At 39.4% G+C, this 26,686-nt stretch overlaps 1 protein-coding gene across 1 annotated transcript in view; it reads left to right on the forward strand.

Moving 5' to 3' along the window:
• The first annotated feature begins 8,591 nt into the window (after positions 1-8,591).
• The window catches only part of LOC100790259 (pentatricopeptide repeat-containing protein At4g04790, mitochondrial), a 75,862-nt gene continuing 57,767 nt past the window's right edge, over positions 8,592-26,686 (forward strand). Inside the window, exons 1-2 of the mRNA XM_026124614.2 lie at positions 8,592-8,738; positions 9,407-9,514. Coding sequence (XP_025980399.1) covers positions 8,712-8,738; positions 9,407-9,514 — 135 coding nt within the window. The 5' untranslated portion in view covers positions 8,592-8,711. The remainder of the gene's footprint in view (positions 8,739-9,406; positions 9,515-26,686) is intronic.

Raw genomic sequence — 26,686 nt, forward strand, 5'->3', positions numbered from 1 at the left:
TTCAACCGATCGTTTATGCCGTAATCTCACTTTATCCTTGTAAAATAAAGTTTCATCTCATTGTTAGTCCCAAAATTTATCTTTAAGGAATTGAAGTTTAATAAACAAAAAACAAACAAAATAAACCAACTCATAAAATCCTTCATTTAATCAAAAATTAAAAGAGATCATTTCAAGGTCCAACGCCTTAACGACTCTCTCCTCTTTTCAAACTTGAGAAGATCGTTTCAAGGTCCAATACCTTAATGACTCTCTCCTCTTTTCAAAAAGCAAAAACATAGTTTCAAGGCCCAACACCTTAAACAACTTTTGTTCGCAATTAAAATCGATCTTTCAAAAAACATAAAATCAATTTAACAAACAAACTTTCTTGTCGACCCCAAAAAGTAAAAAAAAAACATAAAAAAGAAAAATATAATAAACATAAAAAGGGAAAATAGATAATATGTAAGTCATGATTTTGAACACTTGATTAAAGGTTGTCGTCCCTTATGACGGACACGTGGGGTGCTAATACTTTTCCCGTGCGTAAACAACTCTCGAACCCTCAATTTCAAAATACACAAACCTTTGTCCTTTTTGGGTTTTCTAATGTTTTTCTAGAATAAACGTTGGTGGCGACTCCGCTCATTTTCTCCCTTGGAGACAAACGCTTCGGCCCATCTATGTTGGCCTTTTCGCACCGTCGTCGAAGGGTAGGTTGCGACAATACCCAATCACCTCAAGGTGATAAGACCTCCTATGTGTAAGCATGTGATATTTTGTTCCTTGTAATTATCTCAGAACCTTTTTTGTAGTTTTTCAATGTTCCATTCCCGAGTTACTTTGATATCTTCATTACATTTCACCTGCAAAGCTTATGTCTGGTTGAGTACGGATTTGAGCATACATAACACTCCCAACATTTGATGCATATGAAATTACTTCAATTTGTTTTTGTTCAAAATCATTTCTAGGACATTGTGATATACTATATTTGTCTCCTTTCCGAATTGGAATGGGTGATGTTGAGCACTTTTTAATCCTAAATCTCTCCAGAATTTTATCGATATATGCTTTCTGAGACAAGCCTAACAATCCTTGTGATCTATTTCGGATTATTTCTATCCCTATCACATAGCTTGTCTCACCCATATATTTCATTTCAAAGTTGCTAAAGAGAAACTTCTTAGTCTCATGAAGAAGACTGAGATCATTAGTTGCATGCAAGACCATCAACATATAGAATTAGAAAAATAACCTTACTCCCACTGACCTTCAGATATATACATCGATGAATAGTATTTTCCTTAAATCCAAAGGAAACAGTAGTATCATGAAACTTCAAATATAATTGGCAGGAAGCTTGCTTAAGACCATATATTGATTTCTTTAATTTGCACACCATGTGTTCCTTTCCTCTAACTAAGAACCCAATTGGTTGGTCCATATAAATATTCTCCTCTAAATCTCCATTAAGAAAGACAATTTTCACATCCATCTGATATAGCTCCAAGTCATAATGGGCTACTAATGTCATAATAGTCCTAAAAAAATTATTTCGTGAGATCAGTGAAAACATCTCCAGGTCATGATTGTTGCTTAAGAAAAGTATTTTATAGTTTTCGATAGACCAATTTTTATCCATCACACTATTCTACCCCCCCTTCTAGTGTGTTTAGGTATTTCAGTTGTTATTAGAGCTTGGCCTCTAGGTTGAGCTCTTAACAGAGTAAAGGAAAGAAAACTCACGACACGATGGAAGAAAGATATGTTGTGAACAAACCCCTCATGTTCAAGGGAGCCAATTACAACTATTGCAAGGAAATAATGATTGCCTTCTTTGAATCTACTCACATCGATATGTGGGATGTTGTAGAAAAAGGCAATCACATTCCTTTAGACACTTAGAGAAACAAGATCCTCAGATAAGTCCAAATTTCTTCTCAACTCTAAAGCAAGAAATGCTTTGATGTGTGCTTTATCTCAAGAAGAGTACTCCAAAGCTCACAACTTCAAAAGCACCAAACAGATATGGGACACCTTAGCCATTACGCACGAAGGGTCCTCTCAAGAAAAATGCAACAAGTTGAGCCTTCTTGTCACGTAAGTATGAACTCTTCAACATGGAAGAGGAAGAAGATATCCAAACCATGTTTGCACACTTCTAAACCATTTTGAACGAGCTTCACTCTCTAGGAAGACATTATGATAATTATGATCACATTGATAAAATCTTACGAAGTTTATCTAGAAAGTGGATACCATAGTTCACAACCTTAAGAGCCATCAAGAATATAGACTCAATGACTCTTGAAGAGCTCATCAGAATCCTCAAAGTTCACGAGCACCAGCTTTCTCAAGATGAAGGAACAAAGAAAGGAAAATCATTGGCCCTTACGATTCAAAAGCCAAAACCCAACTCTGTGTCCAATGAGTCATCTTCCAAAGCCTTTTAATATAAGTGATGCTTTGGAAGAAGAATCTGAGGATGATGATGACTCTGATGAAGAAGATGATGAACTAAGTCTGATCACAAGAAAGATAAAAAAATGTGAAGAAACAAGAACCCCTCCAAGTTTAACGAATCATCCAAAAGATCCTTCTACAAGAAAGAGAAAAGTCCAATGATCTGCTATAAGTGCAAGAAACCAGGGCACTTCAAGTTGGAATGTCCTGGCCTTGAAAAGCCAAAGGATAAAAAGAAGAAATTCTTCAAGTCCAAAAAAAGATCCTCATGAGAAATTGGGAGGACTTAGACGATTCCTCATTTAACGAGGATAATGACGAAGAAACCAACCTATGTCAGATTGTTGATGCATCCACCAATAAAGGAGAACCAACACTAGATGCGAGTTCGAAGGATGAGGACTCTCAACCTGAGGAAATTGTCAACTTTGATGGTGAAGAGGCAATATTCAAATCTAGAGAAGACTTAATTAAAGGATACAGTCAACTCTTATTTGTCTTTGCTCACATCTCTAAAGCTTATAGAAAATTAAATAAAAGGTGTTCAACATCTTGAAAGAGAGCATGAGGATTTCAAGAAAGCTCATCAATTTCACTTAGTTAATTTTGTCCTGGAAACCTCTTCGCCTAGTAGTGAATAGATACCTCTATTTGTGAGGAAGTCAAAGCACTATTGGACAAAAATACATCTAGTGGGCGAAAAACTCTTCTTAAGGATTTTCAAGACTTGGAAGAAAGGGTAAAATCAACTACAACTCTTGAAGATTCAAAAGAAGGCTGCAAGGAAATGCCTAAACAAAAACTCTTACTTAAAAAATAATGAACCATTGCTAATAATGAACTTGATAAGCTGAAAAAGAAAAACTCAAATCTCTAGAGAGTATATCAGTATTACAAAAAGATGTCTTTTGATTTGAACTGTAAGCTTAAGAAACATGAGGTCTTGAGGGAAGTACCTCCTATGTTTGCAACACTCTATGAGGAGATAGAAACCTTGAGAAATAAACTAGGAAAATTTGTTGCTGGTCAGGAAGCCATTAACAAGATTATTAAGGTGCAAAGAAACCTTAAGGACAAATCTGGCCATGGTTTCAAAGGCAAAAAGATTGTACATGGTGAATAAGTCACTGCTTTTTATTTATATGGAAAAGTGGGTCATGAAATTCACAAGTGCAAGGACCTCCCTGAAAAGGGAAACCCATCATAGGGCTAGTTCAGCACTTAGCAACACCCACATGCTAACCAGAGAAAAGGACCCAAAAAGATTTGGGTACCTTAGAGGAAAAATAGTCATGTTGTAGATCTCCTTGATAGGGGGAAAGAAACACCAATCATGGTACCTTTGCAGTGGTTGCTCATGGCACATGACAGGCGAAAAGTCTATGTTCCAATCCCTAAGCCCTATGTTTGGTGGGGTGGTCACTTTCGGAGGGAATAAAAAAGGTCAGATAATTGATGTAGTTAAAGTATGCATCTCTCCTTATTCTCTTATAGTTAATGTTTTACTTGTTAAAGGATTGAAGCATAATCTGCTGAGCATAAGTCAATTATGTGATGTTGGATCAAGTGGCCTCGGAATAATTAAGAAGGGGGGGTTGAATTAATTATTAATGTGTCTTGACTAGTTAAAAAAATTATCCTTCTTAATGTTACTAGATTCAACTAGGCTTTACTACTAAGTTATTAGAAAGTAAAGAACAAAAGCAATAACTTAGACAAAAGTAAAGCGGAAATAAAAAGTACACAACGGAAATTAAAGAGTGTAGGGAAGAAGAAGACAAACACAAGATTTATACTGGTTCGGCCACAATCCGTGCCTACATCCAGTCCCCAAGCAACCATCCGGTTCTTGAGATTTCTTTCAACCTTGTAAAATCCTTTACAAGCCAAAGATCCACAATGGATGTACCCTCCCTTATTCTCTTTGAATAACCAAGTGGATGTACCCTCCACTTGAACTGATCCACAAGAGATGTACCCTCTCTTTTTCTCAGTATAACAACCCCCAAGTAGATGTACCCTCTACTTGTACCATAAAGGATGTACCCTCCAATGTGTTGGGACAAAGAATTCTCAGGCGGTTAGTCCTTTGAATCTTTGTAAGGGAAAACAAAAGATATATCAGGCGGTTAGTCCTTTGAGATCTTTTGTTTAAGGGGAAGGGAAGAATCAAAAGAATTCCTAGGCGGTTAGTCCTTTGAATTCTCTTGGAAAGAGAGAAGGGAGACACAAAAGAATTCAAGCGATTAGTCCTTCTATTCTCTTGGCAAAGGGAGAAGTGAATTAAAAAGATGAATAACACAAGTTTTTGATCAAAGAACTTTTCTTGAAAGAGAAAGTATTGAATAAATTTTTTTAGAAAGATGAAGAGAAAAGAGTTAGAAAGTTCTATAGAAAAGCGTTGGAAGATTTTGTGAAATTCATGCCATGGTCACATATTTATAATCTCTTGATGACTCAAGTTAAAGTTTGTGACTCTTGGTAATTTCTTTAAAACTAGTTGTTGGATCAAGTGGCCTCGGAATAATTAAGAATGAGGGGTTGAATTAATTATTAATGTACCTTGACTAATTAAAACTTATCCTTCTTAATGTTACTAGATTTAATTAGGCTTTTACTACCAAGTTAAGAAAGTAAAGAACAGTAATTGAAACTTAACCAAAAGTAAAAGCGATAATTAAAAGTGCACAACGGAAATTAAAAAGTGTAGGGAAGAAAAAGACAAACACAAAAATCTATTGCTGATATATTCCAATCATTAGGCAGGTTCCAGCTGGAATCTGTTGCGGACGATTTACTTTTGGATTTGAGAGCACGTGGTATGATTATGATCTTATTTTCTTATCTAAGCATCATTGCAGATGATATTAGAGGTGGTGCACTGTTCTTTTTTAAAAGGAAGACATTTTTTAAATATATGTTTTCCGCTTAATATTTCAACTGTTTGTCCTGGGATTTACATATATTTGGTGGGTTCTATCTGGTTTGTAAAATGATCATCATCATCATCATCATTATTATGTAGAATTGTAAATGCAATTTTAATTATAATAGAAATTGAAATTAGTTTAAAATTGTAGTTTTAATGTTTGGACTGCATAGTAAGAGTTAAAATACAATTACACTATATTCATAATCAAGTTTCAGTTTTCACAGTATTGAAGCTTTTGAAAAAATATTGAAATATTATTCTCAATTCAAAAAATAATTTTTATTCATCATAACGGCAATCTTATTTTTTTTTCTTATTCTTTCATTTAAAATTAACTTTTCATTTATTTATTTGAAATATGGTAAGCTCACAATAGGAATCTGACTCCAAGATATTGTAACACAGTTTGGGTATAGATCCAGTATATATCGTTTCCCAAGTCAGGTCTAATTCTTGTTGAAAAACATTAAAACAACCGTATCCCTGTACTGTACCTCAAGAAATTCTCCATATAAAAACACATGCTTTAGAAAACCCCTTTTATCACCTTTCTGAAAAGATTTGCTTAAATTTGGTCATATGTGTTTCATGTGAAGCCATAACTACCTAGAGTTCAAAATCCTAGATAATGGGGAAGAGGAAGAGGAAATGTGGAAGTCATGGTACTCAACAACAACAATGAAGTGAAGACCAAAGTAGGTAAAAGAGTGGTAAAGGGAGAGGGTCTAGAATGTGGGTTTTAGACCTAATTCAACCCCAAAAGTTAGCTCTAGGGTAAGGGTTGACCCCCACTTATATATTTTATCTTGGCCTTATTTCTAGTCAGTGTAAAACTTGGATTTTTTCCAATACACCCCCTCATGCCCAACACTTTTTTGACTTGGTGCGTGGATGACATGGTGAGTGACCCGTTTTATGGATCTATGATAGGCTCTGATACCATCTAGAATGTGGGTTTTAAGCCTAACTCAATCCCAAAAACTAGTTCGTAGGATGAGGGTTGCCTGTCACTTATATATTCTATCTTGACCTTATTTTTAACTAATGTGGGAGTTGGGTTTTTCCCAATATAGGGGGTTGGACACATTGGTGCATTCTTGTAGGGAGGATAGTGTATAGAGGGAGTGAACAAAGGGGAAACAAGATGGAGAGATGTGGGAATGGGTTGGTGTTCAAAGGGCAAGGCGGGGGCAGTGGGCTAAACCAATATTCTCAATAACCAAAAAACAATTGATTTTCAACATGCAGGAAGATTTATTGTGAGTTCATGATTCATTAATGGTGTGTTTGGTAGAGAGGAGAGAAATATTTGAGATAAATTTTTTACCTTTTTTGTGGGACCCACACCTTTTACACTCAACTTAATTAAAAAATTTCTCTTCTATTTCCATCCTCTAAACCAATTACACCCTTAGAGGGAAGAATCAACATAGATAAATAAGTCAGAGGAGAGATGGAGAGTGTATAACAGAAGTGCATTGGACTTGGTGGCCAGATCAATTATCAAGCTTTGCCAAATGTCAAACTTATTAGCATTTGTGCATGGGTCCTTGTCCAAGAATGAGGGAGAGTTTGTGTTAGTGAGCTTAGCTTGAATGGGCTTTTTGTTCCGAAGTGCCTTGGCAGTACTTTGGACTCATGCCCTTTTTGCTTATATACCCCTTAACTTGTTTCTAACCCACCAATTTGGAACTTGTTCTCCAGGGCTCACCTTCAAGTCTGTGAGATTATGTCTTGATATTGTATTTATTAGTAGTTATTCTATTTCTTATTAATCAGTAATTGATTTATTTTGTAATCAATACTGATTCCTTTTCCATATTATAAATAAACATGAGGTGTGGTCTACTCTGACACACAACATTACAGTAAAACACTGTTATAAAGTCTGACTGACTTGGTCTAGTTGTGACCTGTCTTCAATTACTAGTATGGGTTTGTACTTCAAGTTTGGGCTTTAGAGACCACAGATCTTACTTTCATTTATTGCCTGGGCTTGTGCTCTTGTTCTTGAGTTTTAGAAGCCTCGGGCCTGTTTTTATTATTTTGCCCCGTCTTTTTTATTTGGTTTGACCCTTTTTATTTGGGCCTTCGCCTTATAATATTATTTTTGCCTCCCTCTCTCTGTTTTGGGCTTTTGATTTTTCTTTGGATATAGGCTTTGGCGCTTTGATACCAAATTTGAATTTGTGTGTGGGCCCTTGTCCAAGAATGAGAGTGTGTGTTGGTAGACTTAGCTTGGGTGATCTGTTTGTCCAAAATGCCTAGACACTTTGGACTCATGACACTCTTGCTTATATACCCCACAACTTGTTTCTAACCCATCAATGTTGGACTTGTTCTCCAACAAAACTTTTGTTACATCCTACAGTGGTGGCTGGTGAGTGACATTTGGAGCTTCAAATCCCTTAAGGATGAAAAAAGATTAACAAGAGAGGCAAACTTGTTTTACTAATTTTTTTCCTTTTTGATTGTTATATTTAAGGAATCGTGTGGGGTTTAATTCATTTATTTTGTAATTCAAAGGAATTGTCATGCGGAATTGTTCTAATCGTAAATGTCACGCAAAGCTTAGTGTTTGGAACTAGAAGATCAAACCTACCCCCAAATAGGGGTCTGATATAAATGTGGGCTCCTAGAATCTATTTCATAGCCATGAAGAATGTCTTATCTTTGCCAATATTTTATCTAGAATAGTAATGGATGTTGAAAATCTGTTCCCCTTTGGAAGGATCAAGTATTATCTTCCCTTTAAATGCAAGTATTTTAATGAGTGGTTCTTATGTAATGCAGATCATGATGCAGATAATATTTCAAACTTCGTTGTTAGTTATGCTGTTAGCATTCCAAATTTAGTGGTGAGGAACTTCTCATGAATGCTACTGGTAAATGTTCTTGATGCTATGTGATACTGGGATGTCCTGCCTGTCTACAGTTTGCTTCTTCCTAGAATTATGTTTCTAATCTTACATTTAATGTTGAAACTTCAATCACAATGGATGATGCTTGAATTCCAGCTTGCTAGTTTATGTTAGCAACTTTGCATGTATTTTATGGATAATTGCTTTATGATTGATTTTGCATGCAAAACAAAAAGGATCATTTAGACGCCATACTATTTGAAGTTTTTTTTTGGTGAATGCCATACTATTTGAAGTTGTTGCAAATAGAACAGGCATACAGGGGATTGACTGAACAAGAATTCTCATAAACATGGGTTAGGATTGAAACTATTCATCTTGCATATCATACTCATGAAACCGCCTAATAGCTTGAGCTTTTGTGAGAGTTGGTTATTGGCATGGCATAAGACTATGGAATTTGTTCCTTGATGCCATCAAGATTTCCGTACAAAAAGGTGGAGGTCCATGGTTTTGCATCTCTAATTTTATGTAATTTCTTTTCACCTAATCTAATATCTCAAATGAGTAATTAAACCTTAAGTTTATATTTATTTCTTATAATACTAACACATGGTAAAATTGTTTGTACTATACTTCTTGCTCTTCTGCTCTATTTAATTTGGTTCATTACATTCAGAAGTTTTGCCCCACTTATTTGTTTTGTCTTTTTATATTGCTTGTTTACTATGTGATAAATTAACTAGCTCTCCAGCTTCTCATCTGTGTAGCCACACCCTCCCTTTTATATTATTTTCCATCAATACTAACATATTTTAAGATATTTTTTTTATCTTTAGCTTTTGTCATTGATAATCCAAGATTCTTTAAGTGGTTTGTGATGCATATTCCATTTTAAGTTTCTCAAAGCTTCGTGGATTACTAGTGGCCTTATTTTGAGCAGGAACTGCTTTAATCCTTCTACTGCCATGACGTTTTAAACCATCATGTCTATATATTATAAAAGTACATAATGTTGATATAATTTTGACCACAGTCAAGAGATGCCTGCAAGGTTTTTTTTTTTTTTTGTTATTTGGAATAATATTGGCCTAAAGTAGTTGTATGTTATGAAAAATGATTTTTTTTTGGGTGTTTTCATGTGTGTTGTTTGGTAATGTGGAAGGTAGAAGATATCATCCTAAAAGTCAAGAATTTGCATGAATTATTGGAACTGTTGCCTTCAACCTCATCATATGAAAAACTCATTTTGCATTGCTGTGGATTAGAGAAGGTATAACTCTCTTTTTATTCATCCTCATATAGTCATATTATGGTTATCAATTGGTTGCAAGAACCTTGTTCACGAGAAGGAAAAAAGAGAAGAAAATAGCAAGGAAAATGATTATAAGATGAGTACTGAGTGATCTCTTAAGAGCCTTTACAGAACACTCAAACCTGCTCCATACATCCATCACTTGCCTAACCAAAGTCTAAAATTGGACAAATGGAAATAGTAATCTGTTTATTATTCGCACTAATTACTTAAATTTTATCCAAACAATTTATCACATATTAAAATTTTCTTCAATTCTTTTACTTTCCCCCGCCATAAGTTACCTTTCTGCTGCTTCCTTTTCTATTACTGACATTTATCCTGACTGATAGGAAATATTTCAGGATCACAGCCATTGCCTTGTCCATTGACTTTTGAAAGCTTGGCTAGTCTCAAGGATTTGTATTTATAAGAAAAAACAGAATAAGAGAAAGTGACATAACCCAACACCCTGTTTACTGCAATGTTTTGAAAACTAAATCCAAGATTCAATTGGTGATGCCTCTGGATCATGGTTTGATTGATTTAGCCTGGTAAAATTTTTATTTAACATGATAAAATTTGAACAGGACATAGAGCTGGTTCATGCTCCAACTGTGTGATTGGTTTTTTTTTTCCCTTTATTTTGTTATTGCTAGAGAGTGGAGAGGTTGGTCTATTTTCACAAAGTAATTTTACATCCCCTTTTTACCACTCACTTACTTCAACTGGATAGAGAAGTAGAAGACATTTGAAAAAGGTTAATCATTGGTCTGAAAATTATGCTATCCTGATCTCTTTTTGATGATAACCGAGAGTTAGGACCAGTTATGAAAGTTATTGGTAGAAAGTAATAGTAGTAATTTATTATTTATTATCAGAATATGTGTAATAATAACTGTCATTAGCAGTTATATTTTATCAGAATATGCTTTAGGTGTAAACATACTAATAGCTGATGGACTTCTACTTTTCGGTCTCACTGATAAGGATGCAGAACAAGTCATGAATGGTGGAACGGACGGAGGCACACCGGTCTTCTATTCCATGGAAAGATGGAACTCGAACCTACGCCCAGGTCGTAGACTAGCCTAGGTTCAAGTCTGGGGAATCCCACCTCAAGCTTGGACCACGAAACATATCCAGCAGATTACGACGGTTGTGGGAGACATGATAGACATGGACAATGAGGTGGAGGAGAAACGGAGGTTGGATAGAGCAAGGGTGCTTGTTAGGACTCCATGGAGGCCAACCATCCAACATACCATTGACGTCTTCATCGGTGGGGAAATTTTCAAGGTGCATGTTGTTGAAGAGAGTGGAGGTGGGTATCGTGAATGCAGTGGGAAGGCACGAAGTATGGGGGGCTCGTCAGAGGAGATCGCCTCTCATGATAGCCACCTCGAGTGCCTATCGCCGACCTCGATGGAGAAGATGCTGTCCGAAGACCGCATGCGCAACTCACCGGAGAGGATGACGGAGAAGTCGATGTTCGCGGACCAGCGGACAATAGAGTTATCCAGAAGTCTTGATAACCACAAAAACCCACTGGGTAATGGCGACAACCTGCGGTTTTCTGGCGGAAAACAGCAGTTTCGGCATCATGGGCAGACACGAGACCAAGCGGCGACAGCAACGGTCACCTATGATCGTGACCACACAGCCACACAAGGACAGGAGCGGGTGATTTCTTTTCTTGATGATTGTTAGCCCATATTTTTTGAGCTAAAAATATGCTCTAAATACGAATTTTGTTGGATACTGTTCGAATCAAAAAGAAAGAAGAGTCTATTGAAAGGGATTCACAGGTTCAAGGAAGTATTTACGAAATATAAGGCTAAGACAAGAAGGAGGGCTTCGAACCATTGGGCGATTCGAGCTGGTGTATGGTCGAGTCGAAGTCAAGGCAGCAAGATTTCTGGACTTAGCACAATTTCTGACAAAACTTCACAAAATCAGTTCGACTTCGAGCAATGTGGATAACCGTTCTAAGGAGCAGTTATGTGCATATAAGGTGTACGTAGCAGGACACTTGGCATTAGGATAGTGTTCGACCGTTAGGGCAGTTTATTTTCGAATGTCTATATATAGCAGTTTTTAGTCAGATTTCGAGGTCGCAAATCATTTATACAAATCCTTATACACTCAAAGTACCCAGCGCAGAGAGAAACGAGTACGCAAGGAGAATGTATGTTTGTGAACCATTTTAAGTTTCTGTAAACATTACGTTTCGAATGCAATGCAATTTACGTTTCACTTTATAATTCCTGCCTTTTAAATGGTTCATTCGGTCGAATGAACTCGTTGAGCCTTTAAATTCTGCAATTTACTTTTCCCTTGTCAATTTACTTCCAGCATTTCGATTCTTTCAAAGAATTTTGCTTTCTGCAAACCTCAGAACCAATAAAGGTTTGTTACAATGATGAACATTCAAAGCTTTACACCTAAAGCGAACACACAATTGGCATGCTCCTGAGATTCACTAGTCGATCTCGCAAGCAACTCGATTAGACTAGCGATTGTTTACCAAATTCCAGCGTAAACAAATTGGCACGCCCAGTGGGACTGGTCAATTGTGGGTTTTGGCTTTAAATTATTATTAGAGTTTTATTGAGTGCAGTTGGTTTGTTGCATTCTTAATTGTTTTGATCTTGTATGCATTTAAGAAGTGGGAAATCTGTTCCACACTTAACAGAATTCAAAAGTCGTACAAGGATGGCTAGACCACCCCCAAGTAATCGAAACAATGACCTTCCAAATATGGAGGGGCAACCAACGCAGGCATCTGTGAGTAATGCCAATATAAATTCTGGCATAGGAGCAATTCCTGACCAAACTGTTGGCACGATAAGTTCGACCGCTTCGACGGTTATGAATCAGACAGGGGTAACTTCTCCCATGACCAACATGACGTTGGCAAGTTCGACCACGTCAGCGTCTGCTTTTGCCCCATGGAATAACCCTAGTTTAGGGAATCCCAGTGGAAGTCCCTTTCGACCGCTTCAAAACCCTCTATATGGCATGCCTACATCTTTGATGGCAGGGTTGCAAAACTCTCAACCAAATATAGAGAATCTTAATATGTCCTCTCCATCAGGGTCTGTAGCGGGCAATCAAGGTAGGATAATTCCTCAACATTTAACCAATACATCCGTTTTGTCACTCAGACAACAAATGGATGAAAGTAACCATGATATGGTTAACATGTTAACACAACAAATAGGAACTGTTATTAACCCCTTAATTCAAAATACAAATGACAGTTACCAAATGTTAACAAATCAAATAAGTCGAATTGCTGACTTTTTTGGGGCACCACCCATACAGCAACCACCAATTCGACAGATCCAAATACAGGCGCCTGTCCAAGAGATACAGATGCCTAACAATCTAGGGATGCAAATGGCTCAAGCACCACAACCAGTGGCACGCATAGAGCCACCAGCCCAACAGGTTGAACCAAACCCTGGTATAGTATTGGTAAATAGAAACCAAAATGCTGATGAAGTAATAGGGAATATTCAACAAAACCGTTTCGATAGGCAGAATAACCTGGCCCAAATGGTCGAAACAATTTTAGTACAGAATGGTTTGAACTTGGGCTTACACAGGCCCAATTTTGTGTCTCCATTATCTGAGTATGTGTTACAGACAGAATTACCAAGGGGTGTGAAAATCCCTAAGTTTACTAAGTTTGCAGGAGAGACAAATGAGTCCACTGTCGAACACATTGCTAGATATTTGGTCGAGGCAGGGGACTTGGCTAATAATGAAAATTTAAGAATGAAATATTTCCCTAATGCCTTAACTAAAAATGCTTTTACATGGTTTACAACCCTTCCTCCTCATTCCATACATAATTGGAACCAATTGGAAAGGATTTTCCATGAGCAATTCTATATGGGACAGTCCAAGATAAGCCTTAAAGAGTTAGCCAGCGTTCGACGTAAGGCACCTGAATCAATTGATGATTATTTGAACAGATTCAGACTCTTAAAGGCAAGGTGTTTCACCCAAGTCCCTGAACATGAATTAGTCGAAATGGCTGCTGGTGGCCTAGACTATTCGATTAGAAAGAAATTAGATACCCAGTATTTAAGGGATATGGCTCAATTGGCTGATAGAGTTCGACAACTCGAACGATTGAAGGCTGAAAAGGCTAGAAATTCTAAGTTCCACAAGAGGGAAAAGGTTGCATATGTCGAAATCAATGACAGTGACCAGGAGTTCGATATTATTTATGAAGATATCGAAGACAATGAGGTTGATGTAGCCGAATTAAAACCTGGACCTCCTTATGTTTGTAAATTCCTTAAACCTTCCAATGGAAAAAACCCTGTTGAACCTAAAAATGATAAATTTGTGTCTAAAACTTATACATTTGATATAACTAAATGTGATGAAATATTTGATTTATTAGTCACAGATGGCCAAATTGTTGTTCCTAAGGGCTTGAAAGTACCCCCAATCGAACAACAGAAGAAAATGGGTTATTGTAAATTTTGAAATTCTGATACCGATGACAGATGTCGTACCGGATGTCACGACATCACGCTTCAGAACATGCAGATTATATTTGGGAGTATGAACAGATTAAACAAGTAAATAACACAAGAGAATTGTTAACCCAGTTCGGTGCAACCTCACCTACATCTGGGGGCTACCAAGCCAGGGAGGAAATCCACTAAAATAGTGTTAGTTCAAGGTCTAACAGCCACTGTTTACAACCTTCTCACCTAACCACTACCCGTGCGACCTCTACCTAAGAGCCACTCTTAGATATGAGAACCCCTCTCACTCCCTCTCAATCACACTCCCGTGTTTACAATCAAATCAAAAACACACCAGAGATTGCTCTCTGAACAAAAGAGATCAACTCTACACACTAGAGATCAACTCTACACACAAGAGATCAACTCTACACACAAGAGATCAACTCTACACACTCAGGTCCAACACTTGATGTTAGGGTACCATCAAGGTGGCTCACAAAACACTCAAGTCCCAAAACTCACAAAATAACTCTTCAATCCCGGACTTGGTACAAAACTCGTGCAGCCTCCATGTTTATATAGCAGTGTGCATTTCTGGGCTGCAACTACTTGTGCTGGATGAGATCTATCACTTTCCTGAAAATCTGCACTTAAAGATCTAAAAGATACAGTTTGATCTTTTAGTTTTTATCTTTAATCTTTAATCTCTGAACGAACTATTCAAGTTTGTAATTCGAACTTTAATTATCTTTTAATTCGTTCCTAAAGATAGATCATCTAATCTCTTGCTAACTGCACAATAATCTGTTAAAGATATAACAGATTTATATGTCCAGTATTTTCGGGCCAGATGTCCTGGACATCGTATCCGACATCGTGGATCCTGCAGCTTCAATGCTTTTAGCAACTCCAGTATTTTCGGGCAGGATGTCCTGGACATTGTATCCGACATCGTGGATCCTGCAGCTTCAATGCTTTTAGCAATTCCAGTATTTTCGGGCAGGATGTCCTGGACATTGTATCCGACATCGTGAATCCTGCAGCTTCAATTCTTCATTTGACATTTCATCTTGCCTTGTGCATTGTGCAGCCCGATCTTATTCTTTGACATAACGTTGGACATCATGTGCAGCAACTCTAGCTTTCCTTCATTGTCTAAGTGCTTATGTTTTAACAAAATCTTAGCCAATCTTTTAAAACTCAGTAGAGCTAAGCACTAACAATCTCCCCCTTTGGCAAATTTTGTCTAAAACATACTTAGACACTTCCTGAGCAGGTACGAGCAGTTATGCAAGTGGGATCAGCAACTTTCATTATCAGAGTAATCAAGCACAGCGGTATCTGTAGTGGTGACAGCAAAATTCTGCAAGTTGCAAATCTACAAGTCTTTTCCAGGATGTCAAGACATCTCACGTGACATCAACTTTCTGCTCCCCCTGTCTCCATGCTCTTACTGCAGCATCTTCTATCAGCTACCATCTTCTATCAGCTACTAGTCTTTTCCAGGATGTCAAGACATCTCATGTGACATCAGCTTTCTGCTCCCCCTGTCTTCATGCTCTTACTGCAGCATCTTCTATCAGCTACCATCTTCTATCAGCTACTAGTAGCTTACATCAGTCATCATCAGCAGCAGCAGTCTCCCCCTCAAATTCATATTCATACACCTCCCCCTCGAAATCATGAATCATGCATACATCGTATCCTATTTCTCAAAATCATACATCATGCATAATACTACTATTACTCCCCCTTTTTAGACAGAATTTGACAAAAGTAGAGTGCATGAGCTTAAGGTGCACATATTACAGACCAATAGTAACCATTGTTCAAAGGGACATGCCCCTTTAGCTAATAAAAGTAAAAGCAAAAAAAAAACATAAAGGTCTGATGATCATGGGGTGGCTTCAGAATCATCATCATCATCTGATTCAGTATCCTCTGCTGCATCTTCCTCTTCCTCAGCAGCTTCTTCTTCTTCCTCAGCTGCTTCATCTTCTTGCTCAGCTGCTTCATCTTCTTGCTCAGCTGCTTCTCCATCATCAATGCCACTTTCTGAGAGCCTTTTGATCAGCCGTTCCAGCTCCATCTTCTTCTCTGTGGTGGCTTTGATGGTTGCTTCCAGCACCTTGCATGTGTCCTTGAGTTCAGCAATCAGAGCATCCTTGGACACAGCACCTGAAGCAGCAGCTTTTCCTGATGTCGAGACAATGTCTGGGACATGTGTCCCCTCAAACAATTTGTAATGCAGGGATAGAGGAGATTCTCTCTTCATCACAGAGTCAGCGTAGTTTAAAATATTGGGATGTTGACTCAACATAATGCCACATAATACAGTTGGGAAGGCAATGGGTAATTTGACAGCAAAAGATTCTGAATGCTTAACAGTTTGTTCAAAAATATAGTTTCCAAAATTAAATTTGGACTTGGTTCCAACAGCATACAGAATTTTACCCAAACCTGTGGCAACAGTGGAAGTATGATTGGTGGGTACCCAGTTTGCAGCGCCAATCCTATGCAGAATTGCATACTTCACACTCAGCTTCCCTGCAGACAGCTTCCCTTTCTTTGGCCAATGCTGGACTTGTTTGGCAGTGATTTCCTTGGCAATTTGATGCTCAGAGACAGTAATATCCACCACTCCATCTGTTGGTCTGCCCAGGTATTTGTTGATTACAGCAGGGGAGAATCTAACACACTTTCCTCTGACAAATACCTTTTGATACTCATCACTCTTTCTGTTTGTTATGTCAGAGGGAATGTTGACAATGAATTCCCTTACTAGACTTTCATAGCAATCTCCCAACTTGGTGACAGTCTTCAGCAGTCCAGCAGCCGTGATGAGGTCCATGATCTCCTTGCAATCCAAGGCAGCTCTTCCCAGTTCTCTTTCCAAGGCAAGTCTGCGTTGATACACGAATTTCCACCTTTCTGCATTGCCAATGGAGTGGAATGAGATGTTGTCCAATGGTGCATCAGGGACATTTTCAGGCACCTTTTTCCCAGATTTCTTGGCCCTCTTTGATGTCGAGACATCTAGTTTGACATCATCATCAGAATCAGATGAGGAAATTTCTTTCCTCTTCTTGGAAGGAATTGCGACTTTGCTTCGTCTGGATGAGGTAGGAGTGATTGGAGTGCTTTTCTTCTGGGCCATAGTCTTGATTCGTCCAGACCTCTTAATGGGGGTTTTTCCTTTTCTGCTTTGTAGTCTTTCCGCAATGCCAGGTGCCAACTTGTTGGCAATGGGTTCCTCATCAGATTCTACATCTTCGAGGTCAATGAGGTCACCTGGAGCAGGTTCTGGTGCCTTTGGTGCAGGGGTCTCTTCTGTGGATTGATCATCTTCTTCTGTTGATTCCTCTTCACTGGGTGAAGAGACGGCTTCAGTATTTGGTGTGGAAGATGTTGGAACATCTTTCTCAGCATCAGGAACAGAAGCATTTTTCAGAATGTTACTCACAATACTGCGGATCTTCTTGTCCATCTCCGTGTCTACTTCCCTAGGACTCGTTGCAAGGCTAGGGTTTTCAGAAATCTTCACACCCTGTTGTGTCTACTTCCCTAGGACTCGTTGCAAGGCTAGGGTTTTCAGAAATCTTCACACCCTGTTGTCGTTTGGGAACCAGTTTTTCAGGAACAGGGGCTGAACCAGGAATCATTTGTATGGGCTGGATATTGAATTCAGGTCGTTCCTGGTTTGCTGGTGCTTTGGTGGATGATGGAGATGATGGTACAGAGGGTGAACCAGGAGCTGAAGTTTCTTTTGGTGAGGTAGCCATGGAAAAGCAGAGCGTTTGGAATGGTTTCACAAATTTCTGAGAGCTGTTGGGGAATGCTGAAAACGAGATTACCACGAAAATATAAGTTTGAATGAGGAATGTAGAGGGACGTGTGAAGCAACGGTCGAATTTGCTTTGGCTTAGTAGTGAACGTGCTATTAATGTTAAGTGAGACGTTTGAGCACGTTCAGATAGCAGTAGCTGCTATAATTCCTCTAGCAGACAAATGCCCAGCTTGCCCCTTAGTTTTTCAAACTGATTTGCATCCAATGCCTTTGTGAAAATATCTGCTATTTGTTCCTCAGTGTCAACATGCTCCAGTGTGATAACTTTATCATCAACAAGCTCTCTGATATAGTGATGTCTAATGTCAATGTGCTTGGTTCTGCTGTGTTGCACAGGATTTTTAGAAATATTAATAGCACTCATGTTGTCACAGTACAATGTCATGACATCTTGTTCGACATTGTACTCCTTCAGCATCTGCTTCATCCAAACTAGTTGTGAACAACTGCTTCCTGCTGCAATATACTCTGCTTCTGCAGTAGATAGGGACACACAGTTCTGCTTCTTGCTGAACCATGAAATAAGATTGTTGCCCAGATAGAAGCATCCACCAGAAGTGCTTTTTCTGTCATCTGCACTTCCAGCCCAATCAGCATCACAATACCCAACCAGCATTGAATCTGAACAATGACAGTACATAATCCCATAGTCACTGGTGCCATTTACATATTTCAGAATTCTCTTTACTTGAGTCAAGTGACTTATCTTAGGATTGGCTTGATATCTTGCACAAACACCTACTGCATAGGTGATGTCGGGTCTGCTAGCTGTTAAATATAGTAAGCTCCCAATCATGCTTCTGTACAGACTTTGATCAACACTGGTGCCAGCTTCATCTTTTGACAGCTTCAAGTGAGTAGGTGCAGGTGTTCTTTTTTGGCTGGCATTCTCCATCCCAGACTTCTTGACAATGTTCTTTGCATACTTGCTTTGTGAGAGGAATATGGAGTCTTCCATCTGCTTCACTTGAAGTCCCAGAAAATAAGTCAGCTCTCCAACAAGACTCATCTCAAATTCAGATTGCATCTGTTGAACAAAATGTCGAAGCATCTCATTCGACATCCCTCCAAACACAATGTCATCAACATATATCCGTGCTATCATCAAGTTTTCAGCATCTTGCTTGACAAAGAGAGTCTTGTCAATTCCTCCCTTCCTATACCCTTGCTGAGTAAGGAACTCTGTTAGCCTTTCATACCAAGCTCTTGGAGCTTGCTTCAATCCATAGAGAGCCTTCTTGAGCCTGTATACATGATCTGGATGAGTTGGATCTACAAATCCCTTTGGCTGCTCCACGTAGGCTTCTTCATTCAGGTATCCATTCAGAAACGCGCTCTTCACATCCATTTGGTACAGCTTGAATTTGAGGATGCAAGCTACACCAAGTAACAATCTGATGGACTCAAGTCTAGCAACTGGGGCAAACGTTTCATCAAAGTCTACACCTTCAATCTGAGTGTAGCCTTGAGCAACAAGTCTGGCCTTGTTTCTGGTTATAACACCTTCTTCATTGGTTTTGTTCTTGAAGATCCACTTGGTGCCAATCACATTAGTTCCCTCGGGTCTCGGAACTAGCTCCCAGACTTCATTCCTTTTGAATTGCTCCAATTCTTCTTGCATAGCATTGATCCAGAACTCATCAGTCAGTGCCTCTTTCACATTCTTGGGCTCAATTTTGGAGACAAAACATGAGTTGGAGACAATCTCAATCTCCCTTGATCTTGTAGTGACTCCTCTGTTTGGATCTCCTATAATCAGCTCCTTGGGGTGCATCTTCTGGATTCTAATGGAAGGTCTCTTGTCAGGTTGGTTGATGTTTGATTCATCTGTAGCAGAATCAGAGTTTTCTGCATTTTCTGCACTTTTAGCTGTATCTGCTACATTGTCTCCCGATGTTCTGACATCTTCTTCGACATCCTTCTTTCTTGCTGGAGTTAGATCATCAACAACCACATTGATGGATTCCATCACAGTTCTGGTTCTGGAATTGAATACTCTATATGCTCTGCTGTTTGTAGAGTATCCCAGGAATATTCCTGCATCACTCTTGGGATCCATCTTTCTCCTTTGCTCTCTATCTGCCAAAATGTAACATGGACTTCCAAAGATGTGGAAGTGCTTGACAGTTGGCTTCCTCCCTTTCCAGATTTCATACAGTGTGGTTGGAGTCCCTCTTCTCAGTGTGACTCTGTTGTGGATGTAGCATGCTGTGTTCATGGCTTCAGCCCAGAGATTATAGGGAAGTTCTTTGGCATGGAGCATGACCCTAGCAGCTTCTTGCAAAGTCCTGTTTTTCCTCTCAACTATGCCATTCTGTTGTGGTGTAATGGCTGCAGAGAACTCATGAGTGATGCCTTCAGATGTGCAGAATTCAGTAAACCTGCTGTTTTCAAACTCTCTGCCATGGTTACTCCTGATTCTCTTGATGACACAGTCTTTTTCTCTTTGAAGTCTTAGACTCAACTCCTTGAATACTTCAAAGGTGTCTGATTTTTCTCTGATAAAGTTGACCCAGGTAAATCTGGAGAAATCATCCACAACAACATAGGCATACCTCTTTCCTCCAAGGCTTTCAACTTGCATAGGCCCCATCAAGTCCATGTGAAGTAGTTCCAGCACCCTGGAAGTGGTCTGATGTTGAAGCTTCTGGTGGGACATCTTGACTTGCTTTCCAATCTGACATTCACCACAGATTCTGCCTTCTTCTATTTTCAGATTGGGAATGCCTCTAACAGCACCTTTGTCAATGATTTTCTTCATGCCTCTTAAGTGCAGATGTCCAAATCTTTGATGCCATATTCTGACTTCATCTTCTTTGGAGGATAGACATGTGGAGGAGTAACTGGTTTCTTGAGGTGTCCATAGGTAACAGTTGTCCTTTGATCTGCTGCCCTTCATTAGAACTTCACTCTTCTCATTTGTCACCAAGCATTCTGACTTTGTGAAGTTTACATTGAATCCTTCATCACACAGCTGACTGATGCTGATCAGGTTTGCAGTCAGTCCCTTCACCAGCAGTACTTTGTTCAGACTAGGAAGTCCATCATGGACTAGCTTTCCCATCCCAATGATCTTTCCTTTAGAGCCATCTCCAAATGTCACATAGCTAGTGGAGCAGGGCTCAATGTTCACCAGGAATTCTTTAACTCCTGTCATATGTCTGGAACAGCCGCTATCTAGGTACCAATCTTCCTTAGCTGATGCTCTAAGTGAAGTATGAACAACAAGACTGACAATCTTGTGTTTTGGAACCCACATCATCTTCTGTCTGCTGCTGCTACTTTGAGTTCCATGATGTGGATGGCCATGTAGATGATAGCAAAAGGGCTTTATGTGACCATACTTGCCACAGTAGTGACACCTCCACTTCTTTCTTTTGCTCCTTTTCTGCTGCGTTCCATGATGTCGAGACCGATGTTGTGACATCGTGGCTCCAGTGCTGTTTTTGGCAGGAACAAATTCTGTCATGGTTATTCTGCCAGCAGATTTATGATTAAACCCAAGTCCTCTCAGGTTTCCAACATTCTTCCCAAGCTGTAGCACCTCATCAAGCACATCTGAGTCTTTATTCAGCATCTTTATTGATTTTGTCATGTTTTCCAGTTTAGAGTTCAGAAAACCAACTTCTCCTTTAAGCTCAGAGATCTCCTCTTCATATGCCTCCTTCTCAGCCTCCAGATTTGCAATGACCTTCTTCAGTTGTGCTTCTTGCTGAAGGATCTTCTCACTTTTGATGCATAGTTTTCTATAGGATATAGCAAGCTCATCAAAAGTGATTTCACTATCTGTATCACTTGAATCTTCAGCAGATTCAAATCTCCCAGTGAGTGCATTTACATCTCTGTCAGAATCACTTTCTTGTTCACTCTCTGTATCAGACCGACATACAGAAAGTCCTTTCCTCTGCTTCTTGAGATGAGTGGGACATTCAGCTATGATGTGTCCATAGCCTTTACACCCATGGCATTGAATTCCTTTGCTGTGACTGGGCTTTTCATCTGATCTTTTCTGGTCTTTACTACCTTTCCTGATGTCGAAAGGGATGTTCTGGACATGTGGCTTCTGCCTCCTGTCCATTCTGTTCAGCACTTTGTTGAACTGCTTTCCAAGGAGCACAACTGCATTAGTCAGTCCTTCATCAGTATCCAGGTCATACTCATCTTCTTCTCCTTCATCATTGGACACGAACGCCAAGTTCTTGCTCTTCTTTTCAGCCCTATCCGAGAGTCCTAGCTCAAAGGTTTGAAGGGAACCAATGAGTTCATCTACTCTCATGTTGCAAATGTCTTGGGCCTCCTCTATTGCAGTGACTTTCATGTCAAATCTCTTAGGCAAGGATCTGAGGATCTTTCTCACCAGCTTTTCGTCTGTCATCCTTTCTCCCAAGGCAGTGCAAGCATTGGCAATTTCAAGAATGTTCATGTGGAAGTCATGAATACACTCTTCCTCCTTCATCTTCAGATTTTCGAATTTTGCAGCCAATAGTTGCAATCTGGACATCTTCACTTTGGAGGTTCCTTCATGAGTGGTTTTCAGGATCTCCCATGCATCCTTGGCCACTGTGCATGTGTTGATCAGTCTGAAGATATTCTTGTCAACTCCATTGAATAGAGCATTCAAGGCTTTGGAGTTTCCAAGTGCCAATTCGTCTTCTTCTTTTGTCCAGTCTTCTTCTGGCTTCAATTCATTAGTGGGCTTTCCTTCTGTGTCCAGCATCTTGGGATGTTCCCAGCCTTTGATGACAACTTTCCAGGTTCTGCTATCCAGCGATTTGAGGAAGGCCACCATCCTTGCTTTCCAGTATTCATAGTTGGTTCCATCCAGGATTGGTGGTCTGTTTACTGGTCCTCCTTCTTTCTCCATGTTCATCAGAATTTATCTCCCTAGATCTCACTCAGTGATTTCGAGTGCCTGCTCTGATACCAATTGAAATTCTGATACCGATGACAGATGTCGTACCGGATGTCACGACATCACGCTTCAGAACATGCAGATTATATTTGGGAGTATGAACAGATTAAACAAGTAAATAACACAAGAGAATTGTTAACCCAGTTCGGTGCAACCTCACCTACATCTGGGGGCTACCAAGCCAGGGAGGAAATCCACTAAAATAGTGTTAGTTCAAGGTCTAATAGCCACTGTTTACAACCTTCTCACCTAACCACTACCCGTGCGACCTCTACCTAAGAGCCACTCTTAGATATGAGAACCCCTCTCACTCCCTCTCAATCACACTCCCGTGTTTACAATCAAATCAAAAACACACCAGAGATTGCTCTCTGAACAAAAGAGATCAACTCTACACACTAGAGATCAACTCTACACACAAGAGATCAACTCTACACACAAGAGATCAACTCTACACACTCAGGTCCAACACTTGATGTTAGGGTACCATCAAGGTGGCTCACAAAACACTCAAGTCCCAAAACTCACAAAATAACTCTTCAATCCCGGACTTGGTACAAAACTCGTGCAGCCTCCATGTTTATATAGCAGTGTGCGTTTCTGGGCTGCAACTACTTGTGCTGGATGAGATCTATCACTTTCCTGAAAATCTGCACTTAAAGATCTAAAAGATACAGTTTGATCTTTTAGTTTTTATCTTTAATCTTTAATCTCTGAACGAACTATTCAAGTTTGTAATTCGAACTTTAATTATCTTTTAATTCGTTCCTAAAGATAGATCATCTAATCTCTTGCTAACTGCACAATAATCTGTTAAAGATATAACAGATTTATATGTCCAGTATTTTCGGGCCAGATGTCCTGGACATCGTATCCGACATCGTGGATCCTGCAGCTTCAATGCTTTTAGCAACTCCAGTATTTTCGGGCAGGATGTCCTGGACATTGTATCCGACATCGTGGATCCTGCAGCTTCAATGCTTTTAGCAATTCCAGTATTTTCGGGCAGGATGTCCTGGACATTGTATCCGACATCGTGAATCCTGCAGCTTCAATTCTTCATTTGACATTTCATCTTGCCTTGTGCATTGTGCAGCCCGATCTTATTCTTTGACATAACGTTGGACATCATGTGCAGCAACTCCAGCTTTCCTTCATTGTCTAAGTGCTTATGTTTTAACAAAATCTTAGCCAATCTTTTAAAACTCAGTAGAGCTAAGCACTAACAAATTTCATAATTTCCTTGGCCATAAAACCTCACGTTGTGTTCTTTTCAGGGATTTGGTTCAAAAGGCTCTCGACGAAGGGAGGCTCAAATTTGGTGAGAAACCAAAGGTTGTTCAGGCAAATGCTGAAATATCCAAAGCTGCTGAAACTCTCTATGCGGAACCCCAAGAAATAATGATGGTCGGAACAATGGAGTTGTCTCAGGTGCAAGTTCAGGGCATATCTGAAGAGGATTACAACGAACAAATGAAGGTGGTGTATCCTCAGGCTGAGGAGGATTTAATTGATTTCTTGAATAGATGCAAACTCGAAAACAAGATTGTGATGCTCTGCCCTCGCTGCAGTGCAGTATGTGATAGGGAGGCTACTGAGGGCCTCAAAAAATACCAAGTTGTTAATAAGGGGGCGAGGCAGAACCAATGTTTCGATAAAGGCAAAAGGGTTATGGTGCAGTCGAACATTAATCAGAAGTCTGGTCGAAGGAATACTTTCGCTCCTCCTGGTTCAGTTCCGGTCGAAAAATGGATGCACCAGGGACTCATAAGGTTTAACAAAGGGGCCATGGAAGTAGGTGGTTCGAGTGGAACGAAGCAAAATGGCCCACAGGAGGCTAATAGGTACTCTTATAGGAACAATTACAAAGGAAAGAATCCTATGACGAGGACCCAATGGCGCAGGTTCCAGCGTCAGAAGAAATTGGCCCAACAGAATCTGCAAACGGGCCAGTATAAAGAAGTGTCTAGGAGGCCAGTAAAAGAGAGACTCCTGCCTCCAGTGGATGAAGATAAGATGGAGGATGAGGATTTACTGGATTCTGAACCAGACTTTGATGTCATCTGTGTGGTATCTATCTTGCCATCTAAATATGATGTACAGTCTGAGGTTACTGAGATCGAAGGTGAGTTCGATCATTTTGATATGGCTGACCCAAAGCCAGTATGTTACTATGTTATGAACAATGGCTGTGTGGAAGAACAATTAGCTTATTTCGAAAAGCCAGATTTTCAGATGAAAAGTCATCTCAAACCTCTTTTCATCAGAGCAAAGGTTGAGAATGTTGGAATCAACAAAGTGCTCATAGATGGAGGAGCGGCTGTTAACTTAATGCCTCGATCTATGCTCCACAAGATTGGGAAACATGACACTGATCTATCTGCCCACAACATTGTGCTTTCGAATTATGAGGGTAAAACTGGCTATTCTTTGGGAGCCATTCAAGTAGATGTTGCTGTAGGCAGTATAGTTCGACCAACTCTATTCCTGGTGATACAGTCTAAGGCTAATTTTAACTTGTTATTAGGAAGGGAGTGGATTCATGGAGTTGGGGCTGTGCCATCTACCCTCCACCAGAAACTCATTATCTGGAGGGAGGATGGGATTGTTGAAAATATAGAGGCAGATCAAAGCTTCTATAAGTCAGAGGTTGATAATGTTACTGCACAAACCTTTGACAAAAAGTTGGCTAACATAGCACCTTGTGGTGACAAGGAGGCTGTTGTCGAATCAAGTGACAATGTTATCCACTCTGTCAAACTCCATCCTACCTATGGGTTTATATGGGAGAGGGAGGAAATTGATGTTGTTCCCTCTGAAGATGGAGTCATTCCACCAACTGGGTGGAATATATATGAAGATTAATATGACTGAGGCCACTGCATGGGCCAGAATTACGGCTTATATGGCCGAAAATAGACTAAATACGGCCTTTGAGGCTGAATCTCAACAAAATATGGCAGTTGAAGCCAAGATCGAAGATCATGAAAACAAAGAAACAAAGGATCGAAGACTGGATTGCATTTATGACGATGAGCCGCTGGGTTTTGAGAAAAATCCCATAAGTGAGGTGCCAAAGATGCAGGCTCAAGATCCTTTGGAAGAGGTCGACATTGGAGATGGCTCGATAAAAAGGCCAACCTATATCAGTGCCAATATCACTTCAAGTTTAAAAGAAAAGCTGGTACCTCTTCTTAGAGAATTTAAAGACTGTTTTGCTTGGGATTACCACGAAATGCCTGGGTTAAGCAGAGAAATGGTCGAAATGAAATTACCTATTAAGGAGGGAAAAAGACCAGTAAAACAACTACCAAGAAGATTCGCACCAGAAATCATGTCCAAGATTAAGGAAGAGATCGAAAGGCTGCTAAGGTGTAAATTCATCAGGGCTGCCAGGTATGTCGAATGGTTAGCAAATATAGTCCCTGTCATTAAAAAGAATGGAACTCTTAGAGTATGCATAGATTTTAGGGATTTAAATAATGCTACACCTAAAGATGAATATGCTATGCCAGTAGCAGAAATGTTGGTAGATTCAGCAGCTGGCTTCGAATTTCTAAGCATGTTAGATGGTTATTCTGGTTATAACCAAATATTTATTGCTGAAAGTGATGTGTCAAAAACAGCATTTCGATGCCCTGGTGCTTTAGGCACTTATGAATGGGTGGTTATGCCCTTTGGGTTGAAAAATGTTGGGGCTACTTATCAAAGGGCCATGAATTCCATGTTTCATGATTTTATTGACACATTTATGCAAGTTTATATTGATGATATAATCATCAAATCCTCCTCAGAAGATAGCCATTTGGATTACCTTAGGCAATCTTTTGAACGAATGAGGAAACATGGATTAAAAATGAATCCATTAAAGTGTGCTTTTTGTGTGCGTGCAGGAGATT

This window comes from Glycine max, chromosome 12 (assembly GCF_000004515.6).
Source record: "Glycine max cultivar Williams 82 chromosome 12, Glycine_max_v4.0, whole genome shotgun sequence".
Classification (NCBI taxonomy): domain Eukaryota; kingdom Viridiplantae; phylum Streptophyta; class Magnoliopsida; order Fabales; family Fabaceae; genus Glycine; species Glycine max.